The 16,650-nt window shown below is 45.8% G+C and overlaps 1 protein-coding gene across 5 annotated transcripts in view; it reads left to right on the top strand.

Annotated features, from left to right (window-relative positions):
* The first annotated feature begins 4,688 nt into the window (after positions 1-4,688).
* The window catches only part of CDK5RAP2 (CDK5 regulatory subunit associated protein 2), a 175,551-nt gene continuing 163,589 nt past the window's right edge, over positions 4,689-16,650 (top strand). For all 5 annotated transcript variants that reach the window (XM_073905824.1, XM_073905826.1, XM_073905827.1 and 2 more), the window contains exons 1-2: positions 4,689-4,914; positions 15,594-15,661. In XM_073905824.1, coding sequence (XP_073761925.1) covers positions 4,859-4,914; positions 15,594-15,661 — 124 coding nt within the window. In that variant the 5' untranslated portion in view covers positions 4,689-4,858. The remainder of the gene's footprint in view (positions 4,915-15,593; positions 15,662-16,650) is intronic.

The following is a 16,650-nucleotide window of genomic DNA, read 5'->3' on the forward strand; positions in this document are numbered from 1 at the left end:
GTAACTAATGTCAGTTAGTTACTGTGGTTCATGGAACCACAGAGCCAAAGGGGCCCTCAATGTTGCAGTCTGATGCACCGAGTTTACAAATAAGAAAGCAGGCCCTGAACATTGAATTAGCAGGTCTATGGTCATATCCTGTTGATGTGTGTTACCCTCTATACCTGCTGCTCCCTTGTTATGGAGTGTTTCTCGTTCCTCTTTCCATCTTGAATCAAAAGTCAGGACTTGAAGTGAATTTGACAAACCGGCATTGAGCACTGACTCTGTGTGCATGGCCTGGGACTCGTTTGGGCCCAGATGGCATCATTGGCTTAGTAACCCAGCATGCTCTGGAGAAGACAGTGGGTGCTTAAGGACTGCTGAGGGGGAGGGTTGACTGGGAAGAGCTCCTGAGAGCAAGGGGCTGGGGGGACATGCTACAAATTCTGCTGGCCTTGGGACCAGTCAGACCTGGGTCTGGAACTTGGCACACCTATGTATTAGAAGGGCGGCTTGGCAAGTCTAGGACAATTTGTGTAACAAAGAAATAGGGATAGTAAAGGATTATAACCCATCAAATAAAGCAAACACCCATAAGTCCATATGGATTTCAATAAATAACTAACTGAGGGAGAAGAGAAAGCTCTTTCTTCCAGTAGAATTCCAGTTAAAAAATATAGAAGGAGGGGTGCCTGGCTGGCTCAGTTGGTGGAGCGTGTGACTCTTGATCTTGAAGTTTCGACTTCCAGCCCCACACTGGGTGGAGAGATTACTTAAAAATAAAATCTTTACAAAATATATAGAAGGAAAGATGAAAAGAGTAAATCACCAATTGGTGAATACACAGTCATTATTGTTTTAGGAAGGAATTATCCATGGATGCTAAAATTAGTGGGTGAAAGTCTGATGAAAAACAGGATATTCGCATAGTCTCAAATATCCCCTCATAAGACCCTTAACTAATGCCAAAAAGAAAAATAATAATCTTGCCATGGAGAATTTTGGCAGATACCACCCTAGCCAAGATCAGAGTTGATATCACCAATTAATGAGATGTATGAACGTCATCTGCCTCCTGAGACCCTGAAAAGGGCACAGCATCACTTTCGTGCCCAAAGTGCATTACCTCTCAATTTAATGATGAGGAAACACCACATGAACCCAAACTGAGGAACATTCTATCAAAGACAGAGGCGCTGTCACGGACTGGAGGAGAGTCAGGAAGCACGATGACTAAACACAGTGTGCAATCCTAGATTGGATCCAGGAAAAGGGCATTCACCGGAAAACTGATTAAATTTAAATACGGTCTGTAGTAAATAGTATTGTATCCGTGTAATTTCTTATTTTTGACAATCAGGCTACGGTTATGTAAGATGTTAATCTATTAGAAAGCTGGGTGAGGGCTATCTGGGGAATGCCTTGTACTATTTTTGCAACTTTTTTCCTAAGTCTGAAATTATTTCTAAATGAAAAGCTAAGAAAAATAGAAGGAAAGGAAGAGAGAAAGAAAGAAGAAAAGAATGTCTCTGGGAAATCTCTTCTCTTCCCTGATCCTTTCTTTCCTCATCTGTAGACTGGGGCCCTCACTCCAAACTCTTCAGAGTGGCCTGAGGATAAAATGGAACAGTGCAAAGCAACAGTGTGCATGAACTGATGTTACAAACTTATTCTTGCTGCTAGTCATGGCAGCTTATGTGTCTTGATGAGATGCTTGAGCTGCTAAAACTTCAGGAGCGTTCTACCCTAATGAGAAACATCTGGCTGCAAGCTACTTCCTTCCAGCCATTTGCTATGACCTTGCCCAGCAGAATAATAATGCCAGCCTTGTGGCTGGGTGGCTGTTGTCAAGGAGATGGAGCCAGATAGCCCAAACAGCTGGGGGCAGTGACATCATCTTCAGGCTTGGCAGAAAGAAGGGCCGTGGTGAGACAGAGATGGGGCAAAGGGCTCGTCCCTGGCCACAGAAATGGGAAAAACAACTTCCCAAATAGGCCATCCGTTGTCAGTTGATTCTATTTTCAGTTTCCAGGTTCACCAAAGGGTTTAGCACACCATCCGGGAACATAGTCATTTGCTGGACAGGGCAATGGATTCATCATAAGGAGAGCTCCTCACAGGCTCTTTCTTCTTTACAGTTTTCAAAGTATCTAGTTAGATAATGCGGCTGTGTGAGCTCAGTGTTGTCTGCCCCATTTTACACATGGGAAAACCAAGGAGGAGCAAAAGGGGAAGGGACCCCAGTCACAGGAAAAGTCGGAGGACTTTCCGGAGTCTGAATCTAGAATCAGACTTCCAGTCCTGCGATCATACTGCCCGCATCAAGATCCACCCTGTGGCCACCTTGCAGCAAGTTACCCAAGGACTAGAGTCTGGTGAACACATCCCTGAAATACTGTTGTCCGGATGGAGACCTCATCTCTTAGTTCTACATTTTATTTTATTTTATTTTTTTTTATTTTTTTTTTTAAAGATTTTATTTATTTGTTTGAGAGAGAATGGTAGAGAGCATGAGAGGGAAGAGGATCAGAGGGAGAAGCAGACTCCCTGCTGAGCAGGGAGCCGGATGCGGGACTCGATCCCGGGACTCCAGGATCATGACCTGAGCCGAAGGCAGTCGCTTAACCAACTGAGCCACCCAGGCGCCCTTAGTTCTACATTTTAAAGAGTAGAAAAACAAACAGATATGAAAGACAGGCTGCCTGAAACAATTAGGACATTGGAGTTTAGAGGGACATGGGCTCCAATCCCAGCTCTGCAACTTACCCGCAATGAGACCTGGAGTGAGTTATTTTTACCTCTTTTGGTCTCTGTCTTCTCATCTGTGAGTAAAATGGGGATAACACCTGTACCTACTCCAGAGGACCTTTGTGAGAGTTCAGGGAGGTGGTACGTGTGATATGCTGGACACAGGTAATACACGAGAGATGCTCAAAATGTGTAAATCCTTGTCCTCGTTTCTTTCCTCAAGAGCTTCCATCTGCTGGATGGAAAGTTAGTGCCTTCATTTGGGGAGTGATGATTTGTGACTCAGCCTCCCTCACCAGAACAGAGCTGGCAGTGTGTTTGTAGCTTTGAAAGAAACACAAAGAAATCGCCTCCAGAGTGGTGAGGTCCTGAGACATCCATCTAGTCCAACCTTCTTATTTCAGAGGTGTAGAAACAGGCCCAGGGGAATGGTCTGCAAAGATCACAGAGGGTTGGTGGCAGAATCAGGGCAGGCATCCTGACACCTCCAGCTTCCCTACTTTTGGACACGCTCATCTCTTTGGTTGAACTTAGCCTGTTCCAGGGCATCAAGGACTGTCCCTTCCCTGGGTCGGGGCATCTGATGTGCCGACTTGTTCCTGCCCACTCTCTCTTTCAGGCTGTTGTTTTATTGCTGATTCAGGGGTGGGTGAAGAAGAGGGACAGGTGCAGGACCATGAGTTTTGTAGACTTCACTAAAGCTAATAAAGGGGTGGGGGAGAGATTTATGGGATTACCGTTGACAGGGCTACTAGAGATATCTCAGGTCATCCTCACATCCTCACAAAAATCTTGCAGGATAGATATTAGCCCCCACTTTCCATATTGGTTGAATCATTCATTCAACATATATTTTAAAACGCCTTCTGGGTGGCAGACATAGTGTTGGGGATATAGCAGGGAACAATTCAGAACACAGTATCTGTCCTCATGGGGTTTCCTGTCTAGAGCAAAAGGAAGACTTTCTAAGAAACACAGAAATACGTAATTGCAAAGTGTGGTTAAGTGCCACAAAAGAAAAATATGGGTTGCTAAGAATACAAGAAAGGATTTGCTTTACAGTAGAGGATTAGAGAAGACCTCTTTTGGAAAGTACACTTACGTTTTAGCACACCAGAAGACTTGCACCTGATTATGGGGAAAGTCACCATCTACCCACTCCCCCATCTTTTCAAGTTATTTTCATCCAGGATTCTTCTGACAGCCCGCAGGGGAAGGTAGCAACACCGAGATGAGGAGAGGGTGGTTGACTTCACTGGCCCAGCTCTATCAAAATTATCCATTTATTTGCTTGTGCATTAGGAAGGGCAACCAGGGTTACGGAGAGTCCTGATCTAGTTGGCAGGAGCTGTGGGTCTGGCTTTGACACTTTGGGCGATTCATTTCCTCTCTCTGGGCCTCAGTTTACTGATCTCAAGTGCGTTTGAGCTTTGGAAGATTGGAGGAGTGTTGGTGACCACCGACTCAAAGGGATGAGCTTATTTGCTTCAAAATAAGTGCGCAAATTACTGCTTGATTTGGGATCCCACAGGAAGGATTTTTCTTAAAGTTAGGCGGCACTTGTTTATCTGAATTTCATCTCAAGGCAGAAGTCTTTTGGATGCACAGTATGATGACCCCTAAGGTTAGGGGGTCATTGTTCTAGAAAAGATGTTGGGTTAGGAACTCTAAGGGTCGGTCAAAGACTGGGTTTCCATCTCCCGCTTGAATTAACAGACCAAAGCCGGCCTTTGCCCTCAACAAAGATGGCCCTTGCCCAGGCCTCGGCCTGAGCGCCCTCACAAAAAATGGCGGCCTGCCTCTCGTTTCTTAGCCTTGCTGGCCCAAGTGCTAATGCTCTTGCCCTTAATCAAGATGGCACCCGCCCGTGCTTCTCTGCCCGGCCTCTGGGCCCGGTCTGTGGGCTTCACCGCGCGCGCCTTGATGACCCCGCCTCGTTTCCGTAGGAAGAAGCGCCGGGAAAGATGGCGGCGGCTGCGGTTTGAATTCCAGCGGCGCCGCCAGAGTCCGAACAAGAGCAGGATTGGAGGGGGCGGGGACCTGGGGAGCCTGCGGGTCGCGAAAGCGGGGGGAACCAGTCGGCCCCGCCGCCGCAGACACCAACGCCACCACCTCCTCTGTGTCCACGATGGACTCGGTGTTGGAAGAGGACGTCACCCTCCCCGGGACGCTCAGCGGCTGCAGGTGCGGCCGGGGCTTTGCAGGGTCGCGGTGACCCGGCCGGGATTCCGGCTGATGGGGGTACACCCTGACCGAGACTTGGGGTTCGCCCTTGAGAGTGTTTGAGGGCGTCCGGGCAGGGGCAGTGGGGTGGGGTGGGGTCTGGGAGGGTGCGTGTCTCGAGGACCCAGCAGCTGATACTGAGTGTGGAGGGACCGGGGGTCCCGACCTACGTCACACCTGCCTCTTGTATTTCGGGAAATACTTTGAAGAGGGTGTGAGGGTCAGGAAGGGGTTTTCTGAAGAGGGGGAGGAGGGGGACCTCTTGGCGTGTACCATTAGTAGGGACTGTTTGAGGAGGAGGGACCTTGGAGGTTTGCTTTCATAATGGGGAAAGTAGTTGGTGTGTCTGGACTTCGTTCATGGGATCACACAGTGGCCACCAGGACGGAGGCAATGAAGTGCAGTGGTTAAGAACCTTGGCTGGAGTTGAACAGAATTGGGTTCAGATCCGACCCTTTAACCTAACTTGTTGTGTGACTTTAGTGAAGGGATTTAACCTGTTTCCCGTCTGTTAACATGGGACTAGTGGTAACATCCACCCAACAGAACTGGGGTGAAGATGACAAGAGAAGATGACTTCCCCGCGATTTGCTTGGCAAGAGTAGTGTTTGGCACATAATCGGTGCTTAAAAAATGATCCTGTGTTATCATATCATTATCATCATCATCATCATCATCATCAGTATGACAAATTGGGGACTAATGGCTGGGAGTGGCCTCCCAATGGACCTGTCCCAAGAGGCTGTGGGAGCCCACATTGTCCGTGGGGCCTGGTGTCTTTCCTTTTGGTAGGAGAGCCTGACAGAGCCCTAGACTGCTCCAGGGCTGGGGCCGTTTGGTCTTTGGGGGCTCCTGGTGGAGAGTGGGAAGGATGTGGAGGAGAGCCCTGGCTGAGAATCTGCCGTGTTTATCCAGGTCTGCTGGGATAGGCTGCTGGTTTTAGTCACAGACCCTCATTGAAAGGGTGACCATGTTATTTATTATTCAACCCGGGACACTTTTAAGAGTGAAATGGGCACAATTAATATTTATGTCTAGACAGCAGGCATAAACTGGTCCCATCTTGGGCAAACCCGGACAAGTGGTTACTCTGTTTATTGAGAACCCGTTACGTGTCAGGCACAGAGCAAGGCCCTTCACAGCTCCTGCCTGATTGCATCCTGTGGTAGTTCATCACGTCCCTTTCTCTTCCTCTGACTCCCACTGTCCCAGCATAATTGGGGAGGACCTGTCACTTCGATTGTCCTCACACCTGTAATCGTCCTTTCTACTACAGTTTGAAAGCCTTGTTAGAGTGTAAATCCGACGGTCAGTCTGCTGCTGTATATCTGTTTAGTGCTTCTCATTGCCATTAAGATAAAGTCCATTAAGGGGCGCCTGGGTGGTTAAGTCATTGGGCGTCTGCCTTCGGCTCGGGTCACGATCCCAGGGTCCTGGGATCGAGCCCCACGTCGGGTTCCATGCTCTGCGGGAAGCCTGCTTCTCCCTCTCCCGCTCCCGCTGCTTGTGTTCCCTCCTCTCTCTCTCTCTCTCTGTCAAATAAATAAAGAAAATCTTAAAAAAAAAAGATAAGGTCCATTAATATTCTCCGCTCTTATTATCTCTGTGCCAGTTGACCAAGCCCTTGGGCTTTGGGACCCAGACCTAGGTGGGTGTCCGTCCCAGTTCTGTATTTAACAACCTGTGGTCTTTGGCAAGTCACTCGCTCTTTGGGAGCCTCAGTATTCGTCATCTGAAAAATGGGTGAATCTGAAAGGATTTTGACCAGTGTCTGACAGAGTAACAACTCAGCAGATGCACACATCCTTTCCCTTGCCTCCCCTTCCTGCCTTCGCTGCATACGTTCCTGTGACTGATCTCTTACCTGCTTCAGGCCCTCCCTGACCCCCCCCCATCACCCTCAGGATGTTCTTTAATGTAGCTTCTAACGTCCTTCATCAGCTGGCCCCGTTTACCTCACTGACCCGCTCTGTCCCTCCTTTTCTCCTCCCCAACACTTGCCTCTGCCTGGCTGTCACACTCTGTCACGAGTGGCCTTGCCTTGTTCATTCTTACTGTTGGATCTGTGCACTTGCTCTCCCTGCTGCCTGGGTTGCCTTCCTTTCTCCCCTGTGCCTTATTAACGCCTCTTATTTTCCAGGTCTCGCTTCGATTTCAGTAGGAAGCCTTTGCTGACATACCCCCATCCCCACCTGGGCCCCCTGTGCTCTTCCAGCCACCCCCGCCCATCACTGACCCCATCTCAGCCCTTATTTACCTCACAGTTTTTTTTTTTAAGATTTTATTTGTTTATTTGAGAGAGGGAGAGCATGTGCACAAGGAGGGGGAGGGGCAGAGGGCGATAGAGAAGCAGACCCCTGCTGAGCATGGAGCCCAGTGCAGGACCCTGGGAGCATGACCTGAGCCGAAGGCAGACACTTAACCGACTGAGCCACCCAGGCGCCCCTACCTCACTGAGTTTTATTGACTAACGCTGTTCAGTAGAAATATAATGTGAGCCACATATGTAATTTAAACTTTTTTAGGAGCCACAATGAAAAAGTAAAAAACAGGTGAAATTAATTTTAATAATATATTTGATTTAACCCATTATTTCCATATATTATCATTCTAAGTTGCAAACAATAAAAAATTATTAATGAAGTATTTCAGTCTTTTTTATCTTACACTTTGAAACCTGGTATGCATTTTTATACTTACAAGCACTTCTTGATTTGGATTTACCACATTTCAAGTGCTCAATGAGGGTCTGTGACTAAAACCAGCAGCCTATCCCAGGTACACGTGGCTGGTGGTTCCTGCATTGGATGGTGCAGGTACAACTGTCACGTGCCTGTCTCCCTAATTAGGCTCTGACCTGTTGGAGAGCAGGGGCTGCGTTTTGTTCATCTTTGTAACGCCAGTTCCTAACCTGGTATGAGGCACATAAATGGGAGGTGACGGTATTATCCCCTTTTTACAGGTGAGCACACAGGCTCAGAGAGGTGAAGTGAATGGTCTGGGATTCCATAAAAATGTACATGATCGAGCCAAGATTTACTTTATTCATTTATTTATATTATTTAAATTTTAGTAGTTGACATTTGTGCAATATTGGTTTCTGGAGTAGACTTCAGTGACTCATCACTTACATACAACACCCAGTGCTCATCATAACAAGTGCCCTCCTTAATGCCCGTCCCCCATCTAGCTCATCCCCCACCCACCTCCCTCCATCAACCCCCAGTTTGGTTTCTGTCAGTTATGAGTCTCTTATTCGAGCCAGGATTTAAATCCAGGCTTACTGACTCCAAAGCCTGGCCCTCGGTACCTGTCCTGCCTTCCACCTAGCTCTGTGAACCTGAGCTGAGAGGCCTCTGGGAGGATTGTAGGGAGCTGTTGGCACTGGAACTGGCCCTTAAAGAGTGGCAGAAATGTCCTGAGCAAGACAGGTTCTCCATTAGATGGTCACAGTGGAAGAGAAAAATCCCTGGAATAAAATCATCTCTTTTTATACTAATAGGAGCACCCTTCTGCTTGGTAATTTCCAAGCCCCAGTTTTAGAGACTAAACAGGAAGTCCAGTTTGTCCTCAGACCTTTGTTGAATCAGGTCGATACGCGTCATTCTCTCCAAACTTGATCACCTGTGGGTGCCCCAGAGCACTCCAGACCTGTGAGAGTCAGGCTCAGATGCCAGGCCTGGGAACCTTGTCCAAGCTAAGCCCCTTTACTGAGTCCTGCTTGGTGGTTTTGGAAGAACCAGTGCTTTGTATTCAGGGTGACTGGGTCTGAATCCTGCTTCAGGCACTTACTGGCCGAGTTGCTTTAGTAATGCACTCAACCCTTCTGAGCCTCGGTTTCTCTTCAGTGATAATACCTACTTATCGGGTGACTATGTGGATGGAGCAAAGTTGTATGTATTCTGTGCCTGACACTGGCTGGGGGTGCATGAAATGTTAGCTGTTTTAGTTCTCTTGTTAACGGTGTTGCATGGTTTCCTGGACAGAATCCTCGGTGCCCACAACCCTGGATTTGTCCCTTTCTTTTCATGCCGAGGGTTCTGCCTCTGCCTCACTGTGAGCTTCTGAAGGCCTGGGCCCAGGTTCGTTCGTCCATGGGTTCCTCCAGTGCATGGCCATTAAGTGCTTGGGTAAATGAGGGGTAGACCAAAAGGAAACGATTTCCTGCAAGTTTGTACACAATCGTACGTTGTCAGGCAAAGAATGCCTTCATGGACTTTTGTAGAAGGAGGTCGAGAAAGAGGATGGTGGAATGAAATTTTGGTGAAGGTTTGAAGGCTTGATCCAGGGCTGAGCTTGGATCAGGGGGTGCCTCTAGGCTTGAAGTTTGAGGAATGTGTTCCCAGTCACCAGTATAAGCTTAATGAGGGAAGGGAGCATGGCTCTCTTGTTCCCCACCGTATCTTTAGACCTAGAACCATGTCTGGCACATAACATAGTAGAGGATCAACAGATATTTGTTGAATGAATCAATTTTGTTGAGTCTCTAAAAAGATAAATGCCATGTAAATACAGGCTCCATATTTATTAGTGAAATGCTTTGTAATCACTCTGAGAAAGTGCACACACACAGTGTCAACTGGTATAGTCAACTGGTATAATACCAAATCGGTATTTGGTATTTGGTATTAAAATTTGGTATTGGTATTAAAAATATGCCCAGGTGTGTTTTTTAAAAAACAACTTTATTGAAATATAATTTGTATGCCATAAAGTTCACCCATACTATTCAGTGATTTTTTTAGTATATTTACAGAGTTGTGCAATCATCACCATAATCTCATTTTGGAATACTTTCATCATCTAAGAGAGAAACCCTGTGTCCATTAGCAGTCGCTCCCGGTCTTAGCTTGGCTGATGTAACAAAAATGTCATAGACTGTGGCTGATTTATAGATGACAGAATTTATTTCTCCCAGTTCTGGAGACTGGAACTCCAAGATCAGTGTGCCAGCATGGTTGAGTTCTGGTGAGAGCCCTCTTGTGGGTTACGGACTGCTAACTTCTCATTGTTTCCTCTTAGGGTGGAGAGCAGAGAGAGGAAGCAGATCTCTTGTAACCCTTGTAAGGGCACTAATCCCACCCTCATCTAATCTTAATTACCTCCCAAAGACCCCACTTTCTAATACCACCACTTGGGAGGGGGAGTAGGGTTTCAGCGTAGGAATTCTGGGGGGACACAAACAGTAATAACACTAGCTATTACTCCAGCCCTCTTATGCCCCCAGCCCTAGGCAACCACAGTCTACTTTTTGTTCATGGATTTGCCTGTTCTGGACATTTCATATAAATGGAATCCTATAATGTTGGTCATTCGTGAAGTTCATCCATGTGGTAGTACATTCCTTTTTATGGCCAAATAATACTTTGTTGTATACATGTACCACGTTTTGTTTATTCATTCATTGGCTGATGACATTTGGGTTTTTTTCTGCTTTTTTGGCTCTTATGAATAATGTTGCTCTAAACATTTATTCACGTATAAGTTTTTGTGTGGATGTGTGTTGTCCTTTCTCGGTGTAGACCTGGGGGTAGAACTGCTGGGTTGTATGCTAACTCTGTGTATGTTTGACATCTTGAGAAACTACCCAACACTTTTTACACTCCTTCCAGCAGTGGATGAGGGTTCTTATATCTTCACAGCCTCGTCAACTCTTGTTATTGTCTGTCATTTTGATTGTGGCCAGCCTCGGGGGTATGACATGGTATCTTCTTCTGGTATTGGTTTGTATTTCCCTAATGACTAATGATGTTGAACATTATTTCTTGTGTTTCTATAGCCGTTTGTGTACAGTTGACCCTTGAACAACACAGGGTTAGGGGTGTGATGTCCCGCGCACTGGAAAATCCACGTGTGGCTTTTGACTCCCTGCCCCCCAAACTTAACCACTAGCCTATTGTTAACTGAGAGCCTGATTCATAAATAGTGGATTAACACATATTTTGGGTGTTATATGTATTATATACTGTATTCTTATAGTAAAGGAAGCTAGAGAAGAGAAAATGTTATTAAGAAAATCAGTAGGAAGAGAAGATACATTTACGGTACTGTATGGTATTTATTGAGAAAAACATCTGCATGTAAGGGGACCCGTGCAGTTCCACTCGTGTCACTCAAACGTCCACTGTATTTTCAAATCCTTTGCCCAATAAAAATATGTGAATATGTTTTGAGCCAGCAATTCCACTTCCTGTTTTCTTAGAGAAATTCTTTTGCACCTGCACAGGAGACCTGTATGAGGATATTCATAAAGCATTGTTTGTAAAAGGAACAACTTGGAAACAAATTGAACTACCATCAGGGGATCGGGTAAACACACATCCTTTCACCCCTCCCAAAAGTGAATTTCAGACTGTGACCCATTGGCAGCTTGTGAAATTCAATAGGTTCGTAGGTTGCAACCAGAATTTTTAAAAATGTAATGGTTCCGAATACAAAGCATTTCAAGAATTAAGGCTGATACATTTCCTTCTCTGGGTCGTGGTCAGTCAAGTTTGAAAAACACAGCTGTAGAATGCTTTGTGGGAGTTAAAAACAAGAAGGTAGATCTATTTGTACTGTCATAAAAACGTCTTTGGGACACATTAAGTAAAGAAAAGATGCTGCAGAGTAATATACACAGTTTGAATGCATTTGTTTTGTTTTTAAGCCACAAAATAAAAGTGTGTCCCTATATCTGTAAATACATAGAAAAAAGCCTAGAAGGATACATGTCTTGCTGACGACAGTGGCTACCTCTCAGGAGGCTACTGTGGGAGGGAGGAGTCGTCAGAACTTTAGGCTTGTCTGTATTTTTTTTTCCTCCCACTCCCTTCACCCACTTGCCCCTTTCCTTCTAGCAACCACCAGTTTGGTCTCTGTGTTTATGAGTCTGTTTCTGCTTTTTTGTCTGTCTGTTTTTTTGTTTTTTTAGATTCTCTATGTAAGTGAAATCGTATGGTATTTGTCTTTCTTTGACTTATTTCCCCTAACATGATACCCTCTAGGTCCATCCATGTTACAAACGGCAAGACTTCATTCTTCTACATGGCTGAGTGATATTCCATTGTATCTATATGCCGCATCTTTATCCATTTGTCTGTCCATGGACCTTTAGGTTGTTTCTTTATCTTGGCTATTGTAAATAATTCTGTGATGACACAGGGGTGCATACCTTTTCAGATTAGTGTTTTCATTTTCTCTTGTTAAATGCCTAGTAGTGGAATTACTGGATTATCTGGTAATTCTAGTTTTAATTTTTTGAGGAAACTCCATACTGTTTTCTACAGTGGCTGCACCAGTCTGCCTTCCCATCAGCAGTGCAAGAGGGTTCCTTTTTCTCTACATCCTCACCAGCACTTGTTGTTTCTTATCTTTGTGAGTCTGGCCATTCTCACAGGTGTGAGGTGATATCTCATTGTGGTTTTGATTTGCATTTCCCTGTTGATGAGTGATGCTGAGCATCTTTTCGTGTGTCTGTTGGCCATCTGTATGCCTTATTTTATCTGTGTTTTTGGTATTTATATATTTCTTTACTAATTAAGAATAAATAACATAGAATGAAAAATGAGTTGTTAAAAGACAGACAGAAGTGCACTTGGTATACTTGTTTTCTGAATGTGGTGCCCAGTTCCAGCCACGGCTCTCCCAACACTTTACCAATGAAGCGCTTAGCCCTCTAGGCCTTCCTGGGGCTTGTGGTATGAATGCACAGCGGCTGCCGCCACACACAGCACAAAAAGTGATTGTGCCTTTTGGGTGGTGGTAGAGCCAGACAAGAGGGTGAAGTGGTGAAGTGCAGGTGAGCATCGCTTCATTTGCTCAACGCATAGTTGACAAAAAGCAGCCTCGGTGAGGGTGCTCTGTGCCGATCACTGGAAATCCTCTGCTCTGGTTCATTTGGACCTTTCCACGTTCCCCTGGAGGAAGGCGAGGGGGGTGGGAGTACAGAGATTAAGAGCAATGGGGTTTGACATCAGGCCAGCTCGGGTCTTCCAGCTTTCTAACTTTTCTGAGTTTCTGTTTTCCTTGTTTAAAAAAAAAAAAAAAGCAACATTTAAAAACCACCACCCACCACAGAAGGACCGTGGTGAGGCTACAGTGGGAGGCTGCCTGTCCTGAGCCTGGTGCCTGTTCCCCGTGGTCACCCCACATGGTAGCTTGTTGGGATTATGCTGTATTGGGCTTGTGGGGAAACCGGTGCTGATTAGGTGCCACGTTTGTCTAGGAGCTTTGGGTGGCCCGGGCACAGGTTAGTGAGTGCAACGGACCCTGAGAAACCTGGATTTTGGTCTCTGTGTGGCCGAGAACCCCTTGTGATTTTGAGCCAAGAGGTTCCTTCCCCTTTGGGGCCTTCGTCTTCCCCCATCGATAAAATTGTACCCACGCCCTCTGCTTTTGCTTGCATAGTTCTGATTTCTCGTGGGGCTCCTTGAAACCCCAGCCTCAGTCCCAAGGCTAAGAGCGAATGATCCGAGTGGGACGAGGGAGCTCCTTAAAGCTGGAGGGTGGCTGGAACCTACAGGAGATTGCAGATGACAGAGATTCATAGCATTATAAAAGTGGGTAGGTAAAACCCAAGTGGAAATTTGGCAGGAACCAGGCAGGAACTTCTGCATTAAATAGTGGTTTCTTTTCGTAAATGGGATGTCAGATGTCATTTTTTCAAACTTCATTGTTTGCCTCTTAGAAACTTGTCTAAGACCAAATTCTTTGGCTTAGCCTGCCATGTAGTTTTCCATTGTGGTTGATCTTGGCTTGAGTCATTGATGGTCCATCTCAGTAACGGTAGTTAGTGGCTATGGTAGAGAGAACCCCAGATCGGGAAGGTACAGACCAGACTGTTGGCTAAGCTTGACCAGTAAGCTTTTTTTTTTTTTTTAAACAAGGAAAACAGAAATTCAGAAAAGGGACTTTGGGCCTTTGGGCCACCATCTGCAAAAGGTGCTGGTTGAACTTGATTTTAATTTTTTTTTTAAAGATTTTATTTATTTATTTGACAGAGAGAGACACAGTGAGAGAGGGAACACAAGCTCTCATAAGGGGGAGTGGGAGAGGGAGAAGCAGGCTTCCCGCGGAGCAGAGAGCCTGATGTGGGACTCGATCCCAGGACCCTGGGACCATGACCTGAGCCGAAGGCAGTTGCTTAATGACTGAGCCACCCAGGCGCCCACTTGATTTTAATTTTTAATATTCAATTTAGAGAATGGAGTTTGTTCTTTTAGTGATGGTTACTGGAGAAAATGAAGAAGTATAGAAAATTAAAAGACAGGAAAATAGCTCTCATTTTCCTACAAATGATGATTTTTTAATATTTCCTTTGTCTTCTTATGGATGCATAGCCCACCTAGTTTAGTGTACATGTATTTCTTTTTCATAGTTGAAGGCATAGTCTTCTGAAGTTTTTTTTCACTTATCTTTATAGCAGACATATTATGTCATCATTCTCTTGATGTTGGAATCTTATGATACCCAATTTTTTGCTTGGTTCTGATCATGAAGGTCCATTCCCAACTCCAGAATGGTGATCAGGCAGAATTGTCCTCAGTACAGGATGGATTTGGATTTAGAAACATGGAGAGAGCAAACTGCCGGGAAGTCAAGCTGAGTGTCCATCAGCTCTTCGTTTATAGCTTGGGACAGGAAAGCATTATTGGAGGTTAGACAGAAAAGGCTTGGGTTCTGGACTTGGTTGTCCACTTAACTGCCGTGTGACTCTGGCCAGGCTACTGAAATTATCAGCACCCTAGTGCCTCCCTTTGAAAATGCAAGGGCTCTCGGGGCACAGGCAGCTCTCACGATGGAGAATCTTTTATAAATTTACAAAGCGCTGGTGGTTTCCCGGTGACAGTAATATTTTGCTCCCATTTATGGAGTGCCCACAATGTGCCAGGTGCCTTGCTGGGGACTTTGTGTCTTTGATTGCCAGTGACTTACGAAGTAGCTGCTGTTCGCCTTTTACGGATGGAGGAGGTGGGGCTGGGAGAGGTATACGGCAGAGCTTAGAACAAATCCAGCATACTGGCTTTTGTGTCAAGCCATACCTCCTGTTACGTTTAGTTTTTTTTTCTCAGTGTCTCCAGATCCTCATGTAACCGATTTTTATAATTCAACCAGTAAAATTTCTTGGATCAGTGGATTTTGTATTTTTGTGTGACATTTTTAAAGCATCCGAATTGGTGCCACGTTCTTGGAAGCTTAATTTTTGGTTGTGGTAGGCGTATTAATAATGACAATAATAGTAAAGACAGAAACAGTAGATAACCACTTATTGAGTGCTTACTACGTGCTAAGTGTCATAAACATTAACTCATTTAATCTTTATAGGGAGAGGGTGGTATCCCCATGTAACAGGTAAAGCGAGGCTCAGAAATGTCTTTAGCTTACGGTGCCTCTGCACCTAGCATATATATGCTCCACAGAACACTTGATGTCTGAATGAATGAACGAATGACCATCCTTACTGAAGGTCACTCAGCTATTAAGTGTTAGAGCCCCAAAGCCTGAGTTCTTCACCCTTGCGCTGTATGTCTCCCAGGTAGCTCAGCTGTGTGTTGCTCGTTGCCTGTGGCCTGATGATTGTCAAGTGCAGTCCAGGCAGTCCTCACGGTCTCTGTTGTTCAAACACTAACTCATGTCTTCCTGCCTATGCTCTCTCCTAGTGGCCTTGTTCCCAGTTTACCAGACGAAGTGGATGGCATCAGCCCCATTGCTGGTTTGGGAAATGGTGGTAAGTATACAGAGCCGGGCATTCTCCTGACCATGGGGGCCTTTAGGCCTTGAGCCCAGGACTGGGCTTTGAAGTCCCTGGGGCCCAGAGCCTACCCTGGCATGGCCAGGTGCTCTCCGTAGGTGCTCAGTGTTTTATGTACCTATTGAATTGCTGTTTACCTCCTTTCATAAACACTGGCATGGAGGAATTGATGTCCTTTAGGCCATATTCCATGAGCTTTATTTCTTGCTACCAGGCTCGGAGAGATTCAGCCAGCATTCGCCGACGTGGGCGGCTGCATGGGGGCTGGGCGTTGAAGTGAGTGGGTCAGGCCTGGAGGATCTGCTGGTCTCAGACGCCAAGTGGCTGGGGGCCCCACGTGCTGCTGAGCGTCATTGTGCCGAGGCCTTCCTGGCAGGCTGCTGCGTTCCATTTGCTGGTCGAGGCCCAGCATTCCTACACGGGCCTGCCCTTTGGAGACAAATAGTTGGTTAGACCACAGGAGACGGCGCTGAGTAAATAAGCAGTCTATTGTGTTTAAGCTGGATTAGGAGGAGACTTTCTGTGGGGCAGTTTGGCTTTTGCTAAGCATTCTTCATAATTTTTGTTTCTGAAAGAAGCGAATGCTCTCATAAGTGTCTGTAGTGTAGGAAGTGCTAATAATTTGCCTTGTTAAAATATCTCAGAGATATTTTGACTTGTGTTTTTTTTTCCCTCTTCTCCAAAGTGATGAGACGTGCAGAAGGAAGAAGTTTTTAGAACAGACAATATCGGTGTCATGAGGTTTATTTCTGGAGAATATTTTAACTTATAGGCCACCTTCAGGTTTTCCTTCAGAACCTGTTAACTTCTACCTTAAACACAAAATCCAGCAGTTTTTGGTCTTCCCGTACACAGGCAGTTAGAAGTGGAAAATTGATAGGACTGCTCTTTGCTTCAGCCCATAGTGTACGTTGCTTTGTGCCAAGCCCTGGGCTAAGTGCTGGGATTCAGCCTTGAACATGGTT

The sequence above is a fragment of the Callorhinus ursinus genome, unplaced genomic scaffold (genome assembly GCF_003265705.2).
Source record: "Callorhinus ursinus isolate GAN/ISIS: 27379988/994484 unplaced genomic scaffold, GSC_fseal_2.0 scaffold24, whole genome shotgun sequence".
Taxonomy (NCBI): domain Eukaryota; kingdom Metazoa; phylum Chordata; class Mammalia; order Carnivora; family Otariidae; genus Callorhinus; species Callorhinus ursinus.